This window comes from Exophiala spinifera (genome assembly GCF_000836115.1).
Source record: "Exophiala spinifera strain CBS 89968 unplaced genomic scaffold supercont1.4, whole genome shotgun sequence".
Classification (NCBI taxonomy): domain Eukaryota; kingdom Fungi; phylum Ascomycota; class Eurotiomycetes; order Chaetothyriales; family Herpotrichiellaceae; genus Exophiala; species Exophiala spinifera.
In genome coordinates, this window is record NW_015622516.1 from 1,694,409 (window position 1) to 1,714,936 (window position 20,528).

General features: G+C 51.7%; 6 protein-coding genes across 6 annotated transcripts; 4 read left to right on the plus strand and 2 right to left on the minus strand.

Moving 5' to 3' along the window:
- Positions 1-116: 116 nt before the first annotated feature.
- Positions 117-2,063, plus strand: PV08_05803 (uncharacterized protein; the record flags this gene model as incomplete). Its single annotated transcript, XM_016380142.1, has 6 exons — positions 117-144; positions 191-216; positions 268-1,389; positions 1,441-1,702; positions 1,759-1,970; positions 2,037-2,063. The coding sequence occupies 6 exons, from the start codon at positions 117-119 to the stop codon at positions 2,061-2,063; spliced, it is 1,677 nt and encodes a 558-aa protein (XP_016235969.1).
- A 1,296-nt stretch (positions 2,064-3,359) lies between these two features.
- On the minus strand, positions 3,360-5,468 carry PV08_05804 (uncharacterized protein; the record flags this gene model as incomplete). Its single annotated transcript, XM_016380143.1, has 1 exon — positions 3,360-5,468. The coding sequence occupies one exon, from the start codon at positions 5,466-5,468 to the stop codon at positions 3,360-3,362; it is 2,109 nt and encodes a 702-aa protein (XP_016235970.1).
- A 680-nt stretch (positions 5,469-6,148) lies between these two features.
- PV08_05805 (uncharacterized protein) lies at positions 6,149-8,155 on the plus strand (the record flags this gene model as incomplete). Its single annotated transcript, XM_016380144.1, has 1 exon — positions 6,149-8,155. The coding sequence occupies one exon, from the start codon at positions 6,149-6,151 to the stop codon at positions 8,153-8,155; it is 2,007 nt and encodes a 668-aa protein (XP_016235971.1).
- Positions 8,156-8,847: 692 nt separating this feature from the next.
- PV08_05806 (uncharacterized protein) lies at positions 8,848-9,783 on the minus strand (the record flags this gene model as incomplete). Its single annotated transcript, XM_016380145.1, has 2 exons — positions 8,848-9,680; positions 9,735-9,783. The coding sequence occupies 2 exons, from the start codon at positions 9,781-9,783 to the stop codon at positions 8,848-8,850; spliced, it is 882 nt and encodes a 293-aa protein (XP_016235972.1).
- A 582-nt stretch (positions 9,784-10,365) lies between these two features.
- On the plus strand, positions 10,366-11,384 carry PV08_05807 (uncharacterized protein; the record flags this gene model as incomplete). The annotated part of the gene is made up of 2 exons (XM_016380146.1): positions 10,366-10,557; positions 10,584-11,384. The coding sequence occupies 2 exons, from the start codon at positions 10,366-10,368 to the stop codon at positions 11,382-11,384; spliced, it is 993 nt and encodes a 330-aa protein (XP_016235973.1).
- Positions 11,385-14,196: 2,812 nt separating this feature from the next.
- PV08_05808 (uncharacterized protein) lies at positions 14,197-20,517 on the plus strand (the record flags this gene model as incomplete). Its single annotated transcript, XM_016380147.1, has 1 exon — positions 14,197-20,517. One exon carries the CDS (start codon positions 14,197-14,199, stop codon positions 20,515-20,517), a length of 6,321 nt encoding a protein of 2,106 aa, XP_016235974.1.
- Positions 20,518-20,528: the final 11 nt, after the last annotated feature.

Below are 20,528 nucleotides of genomic sequence, written 5' to 3' on the forward strand. Positions count from 1 at the left end.
CAGTGCTTGTCTCAACGGGACTGTCTTAGTGTCCGACCTTTCAGTCTGTCTCCTAGTACTTGGCCCCTCACTCAGGAGGCAAAGTCCCGTTCCAAATTTCTAGCCCAGTTGCAGCAATGAACGGCGACAACTACGCCTCGAGAGGTAAGGTCCCTTCAAGCTGTTGAGTGCCTATTACTGACTTGCGCAGACTCGGGCCGCTCGAGAGAGCATCATGTACGCCTTTATCAGGTACTCCCTTCACGAGCACCGCTGACGAATCTACAGGGTTCAAGGTACGACCGAGACGACCGAAGAGACCGTGATCGCGACAGGAACCGAGACAGAGGCGATCGAAGACGTTCGAGATCTCCGCATCATCGATCTTCGCGACGCGATTATGAAGATTCATATTCCTCCAGTCGAGACTATCGTGCAAGGGAACGAGAAGACAGATATGGATCTCGACGTGATGATCGCGAATGGGAGCGAGATCGGGGCCCGAGACGACGAGACGATGACCGGCGACGAGACCGAGATCTCTTTGACGACCGTCGCGGCGGTGGCGGAGGAGGGGGAGGAGGGGGGCGAGACCGTGATCGTGGCGGACGCGAAGATCGTGACGAATTTGCTGCGCAAGCACGAGGCCGCAAGAACAGCCCTCCCCCTAAGAAGAGAGAGCCTACGCCAGACCTAACAGATGTGGTTCCCATCTTGGAGCGCAAGAGAAGAATGACACAATGGGATATCAAGCCGCCTGGTTATGAAAATGTCACAGCCGAACAAGCAAAGATGTCTGGCATGTTCCCTCTGCCTGGCGCCCCCCGTCAGCAACAGATGGACCCCAGCAGACTGCAAGACTTCATGAAGCAGCCTGCGGGCGCCGCTACGAATACAGCATTGAAGCCGTCGAATGCGCGTCAATCAAGGAGGCTGTTTGTTTCGAATCTGCCTGCGACTGCAACAGAGGACAGCCTTCTGCAATTCTTCAATCTGCAGCTGAACAGCCTGAACGTTACCAAGAACAGCGATCCGTGCGTTCAAGCCAACATTGCCGAAGACCGGAGTTTTGCCCTCGTCGAGTTCAAGTCTCCGTCTGACGCAACTGTGGCCCTGGCTATGGACGGGATCACCATGGAGGAACATCATACTGAGATGAATGGTAATGGAAACGGCAATCCGAAGGGTTTAGAGATCCGACGGCCGAAGGACTACATTGTTCCGTCTGCAGACGAAGATGCGTACACCGAGGGCGAGGTCTCATCTGAAGTGCCAGACACATCGAACAAACTCGCCATCACCAATCTCCCGCCATTCCTGACCGACGACCAAGTGCTAGAACTATTAAAGGCCTTTGGTGATCTGAAAGCTTTTGTGCTTGTCAGAGATGTTGATGCTCCCGAGTCAAGGGTAAAGTTAACCGTTCTGAAACATTTCCATATTTTTTCTAACCACCATCAGGGGATTGCATTCTGCGAGTATTCTGACCCAGCAGTTACTAGCGTGGCTTTGGAAGGCCTGAATGGTATGGACCTTGCAGGCAATGCCATCAAAGTCACCCGAGCCAGTATTGGATATACTCAGGCTGCTGGGCTGGACATGGGCGTGAACGCAATGTCAATGTTTGCTGGCACCACTTCAGATGGTTTCGAGGATGGTCGCGTGCTCCAGCTGCTCAACATGGTCACCGCAGAGGAGCTCATCGACAACGAGGACTATGAAGGTAAGCTAGCGGTTTTCAATGGACTTGGGTCACACGTCACTAACTTTGTTCACTAGAAATATGCGAAGATGTTATGGAAGAGTGCTCCAAGTACGGCACTATCCTTGCCATGAAGATCCCCCGTCCCTCCGGGGGCAGCAGACAGTCTGCTGGGGTGGGCAAGATCTTCATCAAGTACGAAGACCCTCAGTCAGCGAAGAAAGCACTGCAAGCTTTGGCGGGCAGGAAATTCGCCGATCGGACTGTTGTTACAACTTACTTCGACGAGGTATGTCAAGCTGAAGAGCACCTTTTTTTGGTGTAAGAAATGCGGTTACTAATTTTGATGTTTTAGGCAAGTTTCGACGTGAATGCCTGGTAAACGTGGTTGTTGTCAGGGCATTTCCACAGACATATATTTGCGGTATCGAAGTCGAGGTTCGCCACTGTCTTGGCCAAGACGGGTGCTTGTGCTGCATGCTAGTCTCATCATCGTGTCCGCATCGAGATCCTATGACTTGATGTTGTACCGAGATTTCGGCCCCCATTGTTTCCATGATCGTGATCATGATCAGGATCAGGATCAGTGTTCCATGAACAGCAACGACCTTTTGCTCGTCCTGCTCGTACCCCTTGAACTGCGCGATCTTGCCCGGGCCACGTGGAGCGGGCTTCCAGGTACTGGTCGCTAAGCATCGTGCTTGGAATCTGCATACGTTTGGTTGACTCTTTTTCTCTTGGACGGGTGGATACAAAAATCCCACCTCCTACTTCGATGTACTTTTAGAAACCTCGAAACCTCGAAACCTCGAGCTGGTGTCATTTGTCAGAACAGAAGCTCTTTCTTTCCGTTTTGCGAGGCGAGGGCCGGAGGGTGCAACCAACAAAAAGCCGACTACGGAAGTGAACGACGAACGATATGGCCAGGAAACGCAAGCGGGCGCGGTGTTCATGTTCAGGACTGGACACACGTTGTCGCGCAACAAACTGCCACTTGAGAGCTTCGATCCTCGAGTCGACCTTTTTTGGAGGGATCTGGATTGGGCCTACTGCGTTGGGGATTGCAGCGGCAATAGCGGTTCGTCGCAAGTGACGCTTTCTTTCAGGGATCTGGGGGGGGGGGGGGGGGGCAGAAAAAAGTCAAGCATTCATGATTCATAGGACCAGGAGGGGAGACACCCAAGGTAGTTTTTTTATATTGTAACTGTGAAATCTGTAACCAACATTTCAAATCTCGCCCAGAAGCTCAAGGCGAGGACGGAGTACATCCGCCCATCTGATCATAAGAGTCGTACGGAAGATGTGCGCTTGCTTTGTGTGAATGGATTTGCTGTGGGCGGTTTGGGTAGGGTTCATGCGCTTTGCATCTGCGATTCTTTCTATCTCTCTCTCTCTCTCTCTCTCTACGTACGTGTCGCGGTCAACCAGCCTGTTGTTCCTCGAGCTCATATTCTCTTCCAAATCATGACGGATGCACACAGCCATACATCAATCTCAGTCGTTGTTCTCTTCTTTTCGGACCATCTCCCTCCCCGTCTTCGTCCACCAACTGGGCCCGACGAAGAAATTCTTCTGGCGTGGCGGGCTTTCTTGGACGAACCTCGTACGTCTACGTCAGTTGGCAGAGGAGGCGTTTTGATACATGTCAATACCTATTCTATATGTCTCGCTCTCTTACTTATTCCTCGTCCAGGATCAACTTTGTGATCTTGCCCACGGCGATGGTCTGACCTTGATCGCGGAGCGTGAAGCGACCGAGCTGCGGGTAGTCCTCGAAGCGCTCCACACAGATGCGACCGGCGCTGCCGGTGACCTGCAGGCGGGCGATGATGTTCTGGCCCTTTGCCGCGAACGCCGGAGGCTTCTTGCTCTTCCGACCGGTTTTCGGCTCCAACTTGTGCAGCAGCGCCGCAAACGTGACCTCTTCCGTGGCCGCGTGGACGTGCAGCACGCAGTTGAACCCGGCCGACAGGATCGACTTGAGCTCGACAATGTTGATCTGTGCCTCAAACTCGCTCACGCAGTGCACGAGCCGCTTGGGCGAGCACAGCACGAACCCAGGCAGGATGTCTTCTTCTTCGATGCCTCGCAGGCGCATGCGCACTTGGTCACCGCATGCGGCGTAGGGGATTTCTTCTTCCGTCTCGCCGTACAGCGCCGCAATTCCTACTTCCTCCTTGTTCGGCATCATCACGTAGTTGGCCGATTTTTGGATAACGCCGGCCTCAATGCGGCCTTCGATCATGGTGCCCATGTCTCTGTATTTGGCGCCAACGGGCATCATGAATGGCGCGTTGAGGTTGCGCTGAATCTTGGCCATTCCGTCGAGGAATTCAAGCAGAGATGGGCCCTTGTACCAGCCTGCGACATCCTTGGGGATTCTGTCCTTCACGCCAATACCCGTCTGCGCAGAGATCGGCATAAAGGTCGAGTCCAGCCCGATTCGCTTCTTCAGGTATGGTTTGAGCTTGCCGACAATCTCATCGTAACGTTCCTTCGACCACTCCACAGTGATGTCGTCCATCTTGTTGACGGCCACGACCAGCTCCTTTGCGCCGGTCGTCTTGATCAGCATAGCGTGTTCTTGCGTTTGACCACCCTTCTCGAAACCAGTCTCAAATTCACCTTTCCGTGCCGAAATTACTAGAATGGCGACGTCTGCTTGTGCGGCACCGCTCAGCATGTTTGGTACATATGTTTTGTGACCGGGTGCGTCGAGGATTGTGTACCGTCGTTTCTCCGTCTCGAAAAAACCTCGTCCGACTTCCACAGTCTTGCCCTTTGCTCGCTCTTCCTTGTTCAGGTCGAGAACCCAGGAGATATACCAGGTCTCACGTCCAGCATCTTTAGCATCTCTCTTGTACTTGTCCAGTGTCCGCTCATCTACCATACCGGTCTGAATGAGGACTTGACCGCCCAATGTGGATTTCCCGGCATCAACGTGACCGATGAAGATGATGTTGACGTGTTCCTTTCCGTACATCTCTTCAAGTACCGATGCATCGACATCGGCCGTTTGTTCTGCGGCAATTTCTTCGGCATTTCGCCCCTTCTTCGGTTCGCCGGGAGTAGGAGAGGACTTGCCTGAGGATGGTGTTGGCGACGTCTTGCCCGATACTTTTTCGCCGGTCTTCTCGACGGCCTTCGCTGCAATCTTCTTCGACCCGGCTTCTGGTTTCGTATCTACCTTGGGCTCGATTTTGGACGGAGCTTCTTTGGCGGTCGGAGAGGCGGGTTTCTTCGGGGAGGCTGATGCGGCGGTGGGAACACCAATCGACAGGACTTTAGCCTTCGGAGGTGCGGCAGCAGGCTTTGGCGTAGGAGCTTTCTCAGCAGCTGGAGCAGGTGCTGGCTGAGATTGAGGGGCGGGCTGCGGTGCTGGAGCCGGTTGTGCATCTGACCGTCGGGCAATGCTTATCGGGGCACCCTGTCGTGGCTGGAAGCTGCCAGGGGCTTGATTATAGGCAGTAAACTGTCCGCTGTATCCTTGGTTGTAGCCCTGTTGTGGCTGTTGCTGTTGCTGGTATTGAGGATATTGAGTGTTGTAGCCTTGTCCGTATTGCGGGTATTGGTTGTATCCCTGCTGTTGGCCGTAGCCACCGTAGTTCTGATAGCCATTCTGTTGGTATTGTTGACCCGGTTGGAAAGAGTTCGCCCCGGGCTGAAATGAAGAGGCTCCAGGCCTGAAAGTGTTGGCGTTGGCGTTGATGTTCATGTTTTGTGTCTGTCTTGAAAGATCCTCGTCCTGCGCCGCAGCGTCTTCCCAGGAGTCGAAGTTGCCCGACATGGTGGGGGTTGTGGAAATTCGAGTTAACTTGACTGTGATGAGAGGAAGGTCAAGAGTGCTTGGTTCGGCCAATATCACAATTCGAGGTGTAAGTGAGTCAGGGTGAGATTCTGCTGGCTCGTTGGGTTGGGCCTCAATCGACTGATGGGCGCAGTCATGGACACCACGAGCAGAGACAATTGAGGGGCCCGAGTTTTCGAACTTTGCCAAGGCCGCAGTGGCTTTTCAAATGACGTAGCGCTTGAATGACGCGCCGCGTCAGATTTGGGTTGTTTACAGACTAGAAGTATTGATTATATGTATCAGTATCACTCAACAAGTCACAACGAAGCAGCTGTTGCAACTGGCCTCGAAACCCATTCTTCGTTCCAGTCAGGACTCACGACCTGTGAGATCAAAAGAGATCGCTGAGTGTTGCACACGTCCCGCGTCCTGCGCGAACCGCCCGCCGGACATCGAGGGGTACTGGGCATCGAAGGAACAATTGCTGTCGAGATGTTTTGAGATGACCTCTGTTCGGCTAAAGCGACCACGGAGTGCTAACAGCCTTCTGTAAGTGGAGGTTAAGAGTGTCTTGTCGTTTGATGTTGCTTGTCTTTGTTGCAGAGACCTTCTTTTGAGACGGTGGTTTCGGAGGACATCGACAGGTCACCCCGGCCTGTGTAACTTTCGCAAGCAATATGGATTACTTCCTGGGCAAAGTGACCCAGCAGGCCATGAACTATGCCATACGCTCGGGGGTGGCCTTGACAGCATCTTATGCTCTCAGACAGTCAAACAAGCTTCTTCGCAACGCACCCAAGAGCAACGTGAAGGACGAACTAGAGGTGGCACAGCAGCAGCTTCAGCACAAGATTAACATCATATCACCCTCAATTGACATGATCGAATTGATCGCCGCCAGAGGAAACACATCACTAGAGGCAGCAGTCTCCTTGACTAAAGAACTGCGCCTGGAAATCCAATCGCTCGCTCAACGCCTCGCACAGGCGGCAGATGCATCCGAGATTGCCAACAAAAGCAAACTTAGCAGTAGCAGTCAAGTCAAAGCTCACAATGAGCTAGAGCTTAAGCTGATTGTTTCTGATATCAAACATTTCCTCAGACGACTCGAGGATGCCATTCCTCTCATCACCTTGGCTATCTCCACCTCGGGAGCAAGTCTGTCAACATCTCTTCCTCACACTGTATCACCGTCCCGCTTGCTGCAAGCCAGCACGTTCCTCACCGCCGGCGATACACAATACTCAATCACACCACAGCGAGCCGTACAAATTGGCCCGACCTTTACATTGACAGTGTACATGCTTTTTGCTGGCCACGAGCGCCCACGAAACGAAGAAGAGATCCGAGAGACGACGTGGAAGGAAGTCATTCACAAGGCTCGAGTCAAACTGCGTCGTGTCCCTCTCGACGCCGTCACGAATTCAGCATCGGCCTCCGAAAACATACCCTTCAACGAGAACCCCACGTCATCGCCATTGTCGCGATCACAAATCATACCCGCCACGAACCGTTCCGACGAATATGCCTACCAAATCCTGATCATCGAAGACTTCGATGACGATCGCGTCCATGATTTTGAAGACGATCAGGCGCGCCCGGGCCCTTTTGACGATGTATTGCTCGCCGGCATCCGCGAGACGATCCCTGTGCATGAAATCTCCAAGATCTTCTACGCCGACACAAGCAAAGTCCTCAACATCGGGTCTGATGCGGAAAGCAACCACCCGGTCTTACTGCTGAAGCGTGATTTGAATGCCGTTCCCCCTCGACGCATGATGGAAAGGGAACGCCCCGCCGCCGAAGACTCCACATCGGATCACGACCAGCATATACGTGAGCCCGTTAATCATGACTACGACCGTGGCCAGCACGACCCCTGGCGATTCCCGCCCTCCCTTGACCCCGAGTGGATCGCGTTCGAAGTATACACTGAATCCGAACCTGAAGACTCGGAATCCGAACATGAAGAAAGCGATGTTGTGTCTCGGCGCGCTGACGCGGATCTCGAGTCCTCTCGCCTGTCTGATTCCATGTCGAACATGCACATCAACAATAACGGCAGCAGTCCCGGTTCACAACTCCAGACGCGACACCCGGACACAAACGCCCAGACGCCCCCTCCTTGGGTCAACGGAATCAAGACATCACTGTCCCTGCTCGAGCTCTTGCTGCGCCTGACTTCTCTCCAGCAGTTCCAGCAACAATCCCACCTGAGCATCACGGACGAATTGCTCAATTTCTTCCTCGAGGAGAGCGCGACGACCGGTGCCGGCGGCGACGAGAACTACAGACAGGCCCTGCGCGCCGAGGCGAGGAGGAGAGTCGGCTGGGATCCCTACGACGAGAGCCCCATGAAGAGACGCGGCGAGGAGTACCAGTACTACGCCCCCAGTCCGGCCATGAGTCCCGGCGCCGTGAACGAAGGCTGGGCGAGCCCGAGGAGCCCGAGGAACGCACCGACCCGCTCGACCCCAAGCGTGTCCGAATACACGGGGCCTGCGTCGCCGATGGGATCGCCGCTGGTTGATAGGGAGAAGAGTCGGGGAAGTAGAGCGTCGTGGCTGAAACGGCAGGGGCAGGATGACAGTGCGAGTGCCAGGAAGGGCAGCCCGTTACGACCGTCAACCGCGCATACAGACGAAGGCATCGGGACGAGTCCGGCGAGCAAGGGAGACATGTGAAACCGCATTTGGAGTGTGCGAATTAAGAAGCGAGCAAATGCTGTGTTTTTAGTTCCCGCTGGGCACGGGGATTCTACGATATGTATAGATGTAACGAATTGCGAGCGATGGATTGAGTGCCTGGGGTATGGAAGGTCCTGGGTACCGTTAACTATGATACCCCCTAAAGACTTTGTTCGTTTGGAAATGGCTCAATTGAATTTCACCCATGTACGACGTTCCTGCGTTGAACGTCATGCAGGTCTAGAACTATCTGCTCTGTCGAGGCAGACCTCGATATCACTGCCTCGCTATTTAGGAGTGTCTCGCCGGAGACACAATGCTCCTATCTCAAAACTATCCATCCTCCAGCGCCGGGGCCTGCGGTGGCAGCCGCGTTCGCACCCAAAACTCAACTGCAGGAGTGCCGATCGCAGCTGTTGTAACAATCGATGGGCCGTAGCTTCGCGCCGAATATTGAGTCGTGTAATAGTTATACAGGATTGCTCGGACCTTCGCTTAAATGCGCGGATCGAGCTGACTGAAAACGCGGGCACAATGTTGTAGGCAACTTATGTCCGCGCACCGCTTAGGCCCTGTTTTCACGCAGAATGTTGCGTTTTTGCACGTAACAACCAACGCGCCCAAAGAAAATGAGGGCTTTCCAAATAATAGCCAAACAACGGTCTGGTCAAGACAAGAACTGTCTGGTTTCATCTCACTCCCATTTGTGCTCGAATTTGCATGATCTGCGCGCGCTCGGTAGGCGAGAACGAGTCAATTGTCCGCTGATCCATAGCTAGAATCTGCTGAATCATCTCCTGCTGAGATAGTTGTGCTTGTGCTTGTGGTGGAGGCTGCTGCTGTACTGGCGGAGGGGCATACTGCTGAGGTGGTGGCGGCGGTCTAGCCGGCACTTGACCTGGCACCATGGGTGGAGGATACTGCTGAGGTGTAGGCTGCGGAGGAGGGATAGCAGCCGGCTGGGGTGGTCTCGCAGCTTGCTCGACAACCTGGGCCAGGACCTTCGGGTCCACCAGATTCATCAAGATCAGCGCTTGAAATATGGCGAAGGAAAGTTGTGGAGCGGTCTTGAGAAGGGACGTTGCTCTTGCAGGGTCCGAAATGGCCAACGCCTTCATTTGTGTGAGCACATCGAGAAGCTGAGGAGGGGAGAGATTTGACAGCGTTTGTGAAATGGCATCTGTGGCCCTGAGGTTTGGGGGCAGATCAACGCCAGGTGGCAGAGGAGGAAGCGCATTTGGCCCGGACGGTTGGAACCCATCTGCAACTGCAGCACTTGTCTGATCATAGTTTGCGGGTACTGAATCTTTCTCGTTGTTGTGCGGCCAGTCCACTCGTATTTTGCGTCCCTCAATTTCAAAGTCGTTCAAATTCCGGACCGCGTTGGCGGCAGAATCGGCGTCTTGGAAATCTGCGAAACCAAATCCCTTCGATTTACCAGTGTCCGGGTTGGTCATCAAGCGAAATTTGACGACTGTGCCTGCATAGTTGAGTATCTTGACAATGTATTCCTCGCTCAAATCTAGACAGAATTAGTATTGGTGTTGAGGAGCGGCGCGATGATTATGCGACTCACTGAATGGGATGTTGCCCACGAAGACACTGCGACTTTGACCTGGAGCCATCTTCGCAACGCAAGCGAGATACAACAGGTGGGAGTTTGCAAAGGAAAATGAGCAACTCGTAAGGGTTCGTGGAAACAAATTAAATTGACTATGGCCTGCGCATATTCATGGAGTTGGAGATGTCAACCAGAACATCAGGCTTAGAATGAAAAGGGACCGGGATGATGCCGCCCTGTCGCGAAGGCACCTCGGACACATATGGGACATCACTTATGGATTGGTATTACGCATGGTCAAGTGACTCATGATTGCATTGAAAAGGGTCTGTATCACCTCAATTCAACCTCCGAGACCTTTGAACCACAATAGTTCTAGGGCATTGTCAACTATTGTCCCATTAGACCCAGTACATTGTGCGAGGTGAGAGCCAATACAGGCACGAGGCTCAAAAAGCAGCATGTTTTTAGGTCTTCTTTAGTTGCCAAGCGTGTCGGTCGGCAGCAGCAGCCGCGACTCCGCAGAAGAAGTAATTGACTAGCTCGAAATAAAGTCGAGGTCGTTGATCATCATCGACGTTTGCCTGCAACGAACGCCTCCCATCGCCAGTTCGCCAACCCCTTCGTCTCTCTGCCACGACCAGCCATGTCGTACGATCCGAGAGAGCACTTTCAACAGATACAGAGGACGCTGCAGCAGCGTCGCGGCCAAGGCTTCGGAGGTGTTCCCGGCGGCGGTGGTGCGGGCCGAGGTCTGGTTGCCTTGATCGGTTTGGGTGTTGCTGGAGTCGTCTTGTCCAATTCAATATTCAACGGTAGATATGCTCCGAGGGACTCTGTATGAATCTTCCTGACAACAAATAGTTGACGGTGGTCACCGCGCGATCAAGTACACCAGATTATCTGGAGTGTCAAAAGAAATCTACAACGAAGGCAAGTCGACATCGCGGGTGCAAGGCGGTCACTAACAGAATTCCAGGCACACATCTACGGATACCCTGGTTTGAAACACCTATTGATTACGATGTACGAGCGAAGCCGAGAAACGTCGCATCCTTGACTGGAACGAAGGATCTTCAGATGGTCAACATCACCTGCCGTGTACTGTCCAGGCCTCGAGTCGAAGCACTGCCTCAAATCTACCGTACCCTGGGCACTGATTATGACGAACGGGTACTGCCGTCAATTGTCAACGAGGTTCTCAAAAGCGTAGTTGCGCAGTTCAACGCGAGCCAATTGATCACACAGCGAGAAAATGTTGCCAGACTGGTCCGAGACAATCTCACGAAACGAGCTGCGAGATTCAATATTATGCTTGATGATGTCTCGCTGACACACCTATCATTCTCTCCCGAATTCACTGCTGCCGTCGAGGCCAAGCAAGTTGCACAACAAGAGGCTCAGAGAGCAGCTTTTATTGTTGACAAGGCGAGGCAAGAGAAGCAGGCTACCGTCGTTCGGGCGCAGGGTGAAGCCAGATCGGCCGAACTGATCGGTGACGCCATCAAGAAGAGCAGAAGCTATGTTGAATTGAGACAAATAGAGAATGCCCGCAACATTGCAAGTATTCTCCAAGAAGCCGGAGGCAAGAATAAGCTATATCTCGATGCTCAAGGTCTTGGCCTCAATGTCCATGCTGGTGAGGACAGCACCTCGAAGAAGTAGGCCGGTGGACAGAAAAGTGGTCATATGTATTCTACACAGGTCCAGAAAACTGGAAAAGCTACCCTTTTCCAGCCCTCTGTTAGCGATCAACACTACCAATGTAACAATTCTTCACTCGAGAATTTCGCAAGCGGCAATCAGTGATCAGCAATCCATAATTATCAATCTCTTGGCTCCGAGGCAGACGATCATGAAGTTGTGTTCTCTACATCCCATTCCGCACTTAATAGTTACCTTATGTTCCAGAGATGCTCTTCCATGAGCGTCTTCCATATAGCGATTTCCTCTCTTCACGACGCTCTACCTTTGTTACACTCCGTCTCAGGGTTGTTGATCTTGAAGACCGTCTGGAAGACCTGCAGATGCCAAGTCAAAGTCACGACATAAATAACTGCGAGCATTCAGCAATCGGCCAGGTTCAACAGAAGGCGTAGGAGTGATTTGCATAACAAGCACAGAAACCACTTGTAGAAACATATCAAAAGTCTCAATTAGTGAAAAGAAGGCCATCATTCCCGCATGTAAGGCTGCTTGCTGCCAGTGTGAAGTTCTGGAGGCCCAGAAGTACCTCATACCATACATAGGACATATGCTCTTAAAGCGGCGATTCCTTGATAAGGGAATTCAGCCGAGCCGCTAGTCTGTTTGTCGCTTGTGAAAGCAAAGCCAATCCACCAGATGATGCTTTCAATCTGACGAAAGGCTTGTTGCCTCAAGATAGCCCGTTCCCAAGGGTACGGTGTGCTGTCTAGAATGACAGAACCCTTGTACGACTTTGTACGACGCGCAGGCAGCGTTTGAAGTCAAAACTTCTGGCTACCGCGGCAAAGAGACGACCAGAAACCGTTCACCAAACGTCGCCGGAGATACGCTCAGATGCTGTGCTTGCAAAAAGGACATAGGACAGCTCAAGAAACACCACATATGCATGCAAGAAAGACAACAGTGGCATAACCTCTTTCTTTGACGGCCTCAAAACAGGATGATAGGATTGATCGGAGCAACGAAGAAGACTTCCTCAAGTGGAAGGCCTCTCCCACGTCCACCACCGTCGCCACTGAGCTTCATCAGGCTTCTATGCAGTTGACGATCCTGGAGAGATATTTTGTTTGTCTCAATGGAGTGGTACCCACACGACCTCAGCCGTCTGGAAGATGGTCATAATGCATTATGCCCAATCTGAGCAACTCGCATACAAGGACGGCTGTCCTGGAGCGGCATCATTCCGTCTGCATCCCGATGCTTTGTCCATCGTCTGCATAACAGGGCACATGTACCGTCGGAGTTTGCTCAATCTTCTGCAAAGTGACCCATCGAGCCTTATGGTCCAGTCAGCGACAACCTGGATCTCAATAACGATCCCCAGACTGAAATATGGTTGCAATGGCAAATCGTATGTCTTCTGGAGTTGTCATGAAGCTCCCCTTGGGGATTTTGACACGCTCAGGGGTAGATACTGGACATGATTTGCTTGTTCCAGTGAGCATTCACGATCAATGTTGTTGAGTGTTGGAACCATGGCTTCGTCCTCATCCATTGTTTCGGTCCTTGAACAAGAACACTTGGAAAGCCCAATGGCAGTGTTATCTTCCCATCTGTTTATGCTTGCTCCTCTTCAACAGCAGTATAGATCTGCAAAACCGGTGTGGATACATTGGCTCCGAGCTCTTTGCAAGGAATCGCTGCGTCTCTTGTACTCCACTGGCCTCGAAGTATAGATCGAAATCGAGAAGGCTCAACGCGAGATTCTCGATGAGAGGTGTCCTTGCATGGAGGATGGTGCTGGTATCCACTGCTGGCGGATGAGGCCATGTCGGGTTCGATTCTCACACTTTTCCATCAAGTGTAACGATATTCCTGAAGGCGAGGCTGATACCTGCATGCTATCAACATTCAGGATCCATCATTGGTTTCTTTTCATGCAGAAATATTAATCATTCACGAGGACAAGGAGAAAAACAGGAAGGGATTAGCATCAATAATTAATTTGATGCTGGCCTTTATGAGCGCCGAGCCATGTCTTCACAGAATCAGGCACTGGGGAGGATCGCAGAGCATGGATGTGCGCTCTTCTCATCATTCTCCCATCCAATTCAATTCCTGGCTCCCAAACAACACACAAACAACAATTCTTCTTCTGCTTCAGGTCTTTGTTCTTGGACAAATTGGACAGTTACAACCCTGCAATTGGCAGAATCACATCGCTTCGAATCCATCATTGCCCGACGCATCAGTTGCGGGTTCTCTTCTAAACCTCTCTCAAAGTCTCTCCTCTACTTCAAAAAAAGTGTCGAAACCAGGCCGAATCCTCTTCCTGTATCCCCTCCACCGATCCTATTGTCGCCTACTAGCCGACTATCCTCTTTGGCGCTGTGAGAGGGCATGTCATCATTGGCAGGCTTTTGGCACTCTGGATAACTCTAAACGTGGCTCAGGAGTCAACGTGAAGTGAGGAACAGCCTCAAAGCTATCTGGGAAAAACGGTGGAAGCCTTCAGAACAACTGGTCGAGGCCTTCGAAAGAAACGGGTTGAAACCATTCGAACACACGAATACCGACAAGCCTTTGCTGAAAACCCACCAAAAAACATTCTCGAGAAGTTGGAAATTGGCCTATTGAGTTTGCTGGCTCCGCAGGCACTCATCTCCCAAATTGCTGTTAATCAACAGCACCCATCAATCTCGATATTACAAACTTGCTTGGGAACAACAAGCACTTTTTGGGGGATTCGAATCACAGTGTCACTCATCGAAATACAACAAGTGATTTTTACCTCTTGACTTTCTCGACTTCTCATCTGCCTTTGCTTATGATGGCGAAAGGAAAAGAAAGAGCCAGGGGACGGGACAACAACGATGTCACGCACGACAATACATTTCAGAATAGTGACAACAGCGTTGCTGTGGTTTCAGGAGGTGCGCTGGATGCCAGGTTGAATACAAAACCTCTGGTAAGCTCTACCAATGTTGGATCTCGCAGAAAACCCCAGCTTCGGCCTCGCCCGGTCCGACGCGTTCAACATGCGACCGACTTGGTCCCCGCAACAGCCCGTGTTGCCGTAAACGATCTGCCATTGCCTCAACATTGTGAGGTCGTTGGAACATTAGTATCGCTCAGCCGTGACGACAACAACTTTCAAGAACTCAATGCAGCGCTCGGAGCAGTGTTCGACCCTGACAAGATTCAAAAGACGACCTTCGTCGAACCTGTTACGAACACGAACTCCAAGAATCGCCACTTCTTTCGACGAGGTAAAAGTTTGTACAGTGGACTCGATCCTACAAAACCTCCGCTCCATGACATCGACCAAATCTTCCTTGACATGGCAGAGAAGGCACTTACGCGCCATTTCGATGAAGCATGCCGTACTTTTGAGGAGCAGGCGTTGAAAATTTTCACGTTGTGTTCTGGCACAGATTCTCCTGTCGTGGCAACCTCGCTCATCAGTCGAGCGTTGAGACAACTGTGCGTCAACAATTTCAACGTTAACCATGTGGGAAGCTGCGAGATTGAGCCCGTCAAGCAGGCTTTTCTCGAGAGAAATTTCCATCCCAGTGTATTGTTTCGCGATGTCACCGAGTTCATCAATCATGCCACGCATCCCAACGATGACAGATATCTGCCGCGAACAGCATACGGAGCACCAGCTCGTCCACCGAAACATGTGAACTTGCTCGTCGCAGGCGCATCCTGTGTCGACTTCTCCAGCCTCAACTCAAACCGACCAGTATTTGATCCTACGGGTCAGCAAGGCGGTGAATCTTCAACAACCTTTGCGGGAATCTTTGCCTACATGGAAACCTACCGGCCTAACCTGGTCATTTTGGAGAACGTGGAATCAGCAAAGTGGGAGAAGATTTCGGATCGATTCAAGGAAATCCGATATCACTGCCAGGTCGTCAAACTAGACACCATCAACTTCTACCTCCCACAAACACGGAACCGAACGTACTGCTTCGTAATCGACGAGGATCATGCTGACCGGGTCAATCTCAAGGTTGCACAAGTATCCAAGGACTGGGTTCAACTCTTCGCCTATTTTCAAAAACGTGCGACGTCGCCATATCCATCGTTCTTGCTTGACGACTCAGACCCGCGTCTAATTTTGGAAAAGGCAAAGAATTTCTCCGTCCCGTCAGTAGGAAGGACCCAGGAATGGGACTCTGGGCGCAGGATTCATTTCGTCACCCGAACTCAGCTCCATCTTGGTTCCGATACCCCATACACACAGATGAGAGACCATCCTCCTTGTAACATGGACAACTACGCATCGCAGACATGGGCCATGGGCCAATCAGAGCGGGTTCTAGACCTGCTTGACATTCACTACCTGAACAACGCTATCAGTGCTAAGCGAGGGACGAAGACGACAAACTTTGATATGCGGTACAAACATCGCAATGTCAACTACAGCCAAAACGTCGATCGAGACCTGAATTCTCGAAAATGGGGCATAGTGGGTTGCATAACGCCCAAAGGGTCCCTCTATGACACCGTCCTAGGACGACCATTGGTTGGCAGTGAAACCTTCTCTTTGACAGGATTGCCCATCGGGGACCTTAGCCTCAATAAGGAGACGTCTGCACTGCTTCAAGATCTAAGTGGCAATGCAATGAGCACCACAGTGGTCGGTGCGGCCATCCTGAGCGCGATCCTTGCTATCCAGAAGCAGCAAGTTGGGTTCTTCGACAGCTATGTAAAAGCAGCTCGTTCAAGTAGCGAGCTCAAGCCATCATCGGAGATGATGCTTCTGCCGTCGCGACAAACTGCTCAGGAGAGCGACATATTCAATCACGAGACTCAGCAAGCCGGTACCCTAACTCTTCCATCACTCGAATACCTTGTCGACGCAATGAACAGATCCACTCCATACTGCCATTGCGAAACCTCAGGTCAGCATGCTGCTGCAGGATTGATATTCTGTCCCCAATGTTTCTACACCAGTTGCACTACCTGCTGTAGAAGACCACACGGCGGTATGGAGAATCTCATAATCGACAGCAGACGCCCGTCGGACGACTTCGCTCGAGAGCTTACTCTGATGCTGCCGGCAGTCCTTGACATGAAGCTGGCATGCAGCATCAATGACCTACCTCCGTTTTCATGGGGGGAGCAGTCATCACGAAACGAAAAGTTTTCTGACCAACTACGGTATCTCCTGTTTACTACGCTAAACGAAACGGTTCGCTTTCGAGAGGTCAAATTTGACCGCACATGGAGAGTCATTTACGACTCCAAATTTGCAAAACTTGAGCTGGAGTTCATTCCCGGACCCTTTCGCAGTAAAGATGGCAAAGATTCATCTACACCTCTCCCCATCTGGCGACTGTTTGCGAAGCCTAGGGACACGGAACCAGTAAACAGTAAGCTAAGGAGCCTTTTCCAACATCAAATCGCCGAAATGTCGGTGGATACCAACTTGCTATCAGGCTCCTGGGCTTTCTGGAATGGCGTTTCTAAGCAGAAGGTCAAAATTCAAGCACATGGATCTACAGTACCGTCTTGGAGAAGTCAGCTTGGTCTTGAACATGAATCCGGTATCGACGATCGTGTCTTCACACGGCTGGAGGTCAAAGCTCCTGATAATTACACTCATGGAAGAGGAGACGTCTTGAATTCGAGTTTCGGAAAATACGTGCTACTACCAAATTGCCCTGCCGCATGCCAGACGCTGCACAAGAAAGTTTCAGCCAATGACTCTAACGCCTCAACTTTTATGTACCTCAAACCCGATCCTTTGCAAGATTCCCATCTGGACTCTGTTGTGATATCAACACAGCCAGCTCATCGAAATATGCAAGATGAACGCTCAACCTTGACAAAGTTTCGTCGCGGGTGGATATTTCCTCACGGTCCAAATGAACATCTCTCGCCCTCAGAGCAAGAGGTCGAATGTGAAGTGTTCAACAACTGGACCTTACTTCCCGAACTCAGTATGTGCCCTGCTGCTGAGGAGAATGAATTCAAGTTATCGCGCCCGAGAGTGCTTCCACCACCAGAGTACACACGGAAAAGTTGTGATGATGCAGGACTGACGATTTTCTCGCTGGCAATATCCTTGGATGCTGCATATAAAGACCAATGGACCCTTGAGGAACCCATCTTTATTGAGATCGAAGACAAACCTGAGGCGCTGAAAGACTTTGTCGCGTTTCTGGCTCATGCTACAAAGCTGCTTGACCCTCCTGCAGAATGGAAGACCGTAAGCGTAGCAGCGGGTTGGAGCTGTCGCACGTGTCTTCCTAAACTTCCTGATCTTGAATGGGTGGTCAAGGACAATGTTCTCACAGCCTTTGAAAATCCGAGACAAGCAAAAGAATTCGAGCATGCCTTAGAAATACGCCCAAAGGCCGCAACAGCCATAGTGGTAAGAAGCACGGACACTGCTCACCTTACCGTAAAAATCAACCTGAAGACTTTGGCACATCGTGCTTCATCTCTCCTTTACGAACCTGGCAGACTGGAACTATTGTCCACTGCCCAATGGCGCATCGTCCCTTACAACCGCTTTGCGCTTCATCCCACTTTCGGCCCTTTCGACCTTTCTTCAAATGATAGTGATGTGCCGATCTCGTATGGAGTCGTCGGAAACCGGACTTTATGGCATTCCCAGAGACAGATCTTGTCTTGGATGCAAAATCAGGAAGAGAAACCTGAGAAGTGGAAAGAGCTGTCTCAGATCGAGTGTCGGGTTCCCTCTCTTGGCCTGAACACTGAAGTGAAAGCTTTCTCTGAGAAAATTATTCGAGGCGGCATCATAGCAGACTGTGTTGGAGGTGGCAAGACGACTACCTCCCTGGCACACATCTACCATGGCTACATATCAGGAAGACTAACTAAGGACTCCACAAGCCATGACTCCTCCGGTCTGATTGATAGTGATGCCACGCTGGTTCTTATGCCGAAAAATATCCTGGCGCAGTGGGTTAAGGAGCTCAACGAATGTATCCCGTCCTGGACCGTGTTAACACGAACCAAAAATGATAAAACTGTCAAGCCATGCGACACCAAACCTATTGGGCCTTACTACATTGTGGTCACGAAAACTTCGGAAATTCTGGACTATTCTATCGAAGATTTCAAAAACGCCGCTCTCATACTTGCTCCCTTCAACATCCTCGAAGACGACCAATACTACAAGAATTTGCAAGATCAAGCTTGCGCGCCGCATGTGCCAAATGTTCCCGGTCGCGCGTTCAAACAATGGATGGATCAAGCGATGCATGGCTTGCGTTCTGTTTGCGGTTTCCTGCCATCTGATACTGCACAAGCATGGAATAATTGGGAAAAATTACGCTCCGAGATTCCCAATTATGACCGGTTTCCTGAAACGTTGACTCGTAAAACCAAGAAAGCACAGAAGTCTGGAAAGTCAAAGACTGCTGCATCCAATGATGAGTCTGGTGAGACGTCAGAAGCAACTTTCCGAAAAGACTTCGAGGAGAAGCTCCAAGCGTTCCAAGACAAGGACAAGTTTGAGCCCCTTTTCCACTTATTCCATTTCTCACGAGTCATTGTGGATGAGTTCACCTATGTTGCGGGGAAGTGTCTTCTTGCCCTACTCAAAATCAACGCACAGGCAAAGTGGTTGCTTTCTGGTACGCCCCCGATTCATGACTATGATGGTGTGAACACCATGGCGAAGCTTTTGGGTACTCGTGTGTCCACATTTAACGAACAAGACGGCAAGTTTGGATTTGGAAAAGATCGAGCTAAAATGGTCAAAGACAAATCTGACGCTCAACGATTCAGATACTTACAAAATGTTCTGTCAGCCGGTTACAAGAAGAGCATGTACGAGCATGCTGAGAGCTTCTTGAAGATTTTCGTCCGAAAAAACAAACCATCAATCGAGGGAATAAAAGTGATGTCACATGAGCATTATTTCACTCTCTCGGCGTCGGAAACTGTGGCGTTGGACATGATGAATGATGCGATAGCGAAAGGCCAATGTGATTTCACACGAAAATCACCAAATTCAAAGCAACTCGAGGGTGGGTTGCGAGGCCAGATTCAAGCAGCTGCCCAGAGCTGTGGAAGTCCGGAAGCTGCACGCCTTTGTTTGTCATCCTTTCTTCACACAATCCTTGACCTCAAAGAGCAAGGAGCACAGCAATATGAAGAGAAAGGACTGTCTCTTCTGAAGCATCAACTTGAGGCACAGTGCCTCACCCTTGCAGACAACCTCCTTGAACACCTGAGGGGTCTGTGGCATGCCGACGGGTGTCAGACAGCAACCAAAGTGTTTGACGACCTCATAGACGATATCAACAACGCGGGCACCGAAGAGACCGATGTCGTCCCTCTGTTGAGACAAATGTCCCAATACGCAGAGGCCAACCCAAAGCCGCCCGTCCCAAACTGGGACACCCTCAAAGCCATCCAGAAAGGGAAGGCGGTCGACAATCGGACCACACGTGTCCGAGAACTCATCCCATCCCTCTCCGAGGGGATGGGAAAATTGAGGTTCATGAACTTGGTGTCCTCGGTTGTGAGGTCAGAGGCACTCCAGGCGTGCAATGCCTGTTCCAAGCCCGTTGTGGACTATGACAAAGTCCACATCTCAGTCAAGTGCGGCCACATTGTGGCCTGTTCAGGGTGTGCCTCGGCGTCTTCGCATCCTTTGGGATGCTGCAACTTGTTCCGCCCCGGGGGTATCAAACCGGCTTGCCGGTTTGTTGTTCGACAGCTGGACCCTAGCGTCCAGCATGTCGCGGATGTGGTGAGAGGCACGATGGCCCAAGCGGCCATCTCTCTCATCAAAGGACGGATTCCGCCGGGGGAGTCCGTCGTCGTGTTCATGCAGTTTGCATGGACGCGAGTCCTCTTCGTCGAGGGGTGCCGCCGAACCGGCATCGCGGCGTACGATGCCTGGGGAGGCGACACCTCCTCGATCGAAGACTTCAAGGAGGCCGCGGGGACAGGGCAGGCTGTCCTCGCCTTGAAGGTGGACTCGGAGGACTCGGCGGGCCACAACCTGCAGGTGGCCAACCATGTTGTGTTTTTGGGCCCGGTAATGGGCATGACGGGGGCGGAGAGGGCCGCGACGATGGAGCAGGCAGTTGGCCGCTGCCGCCGACATGGCCAGCGAAAGCTGGTCCATGTTTGGCATTTGGCTCCGGAGTCTGTGTAGGGGGGCGGCCG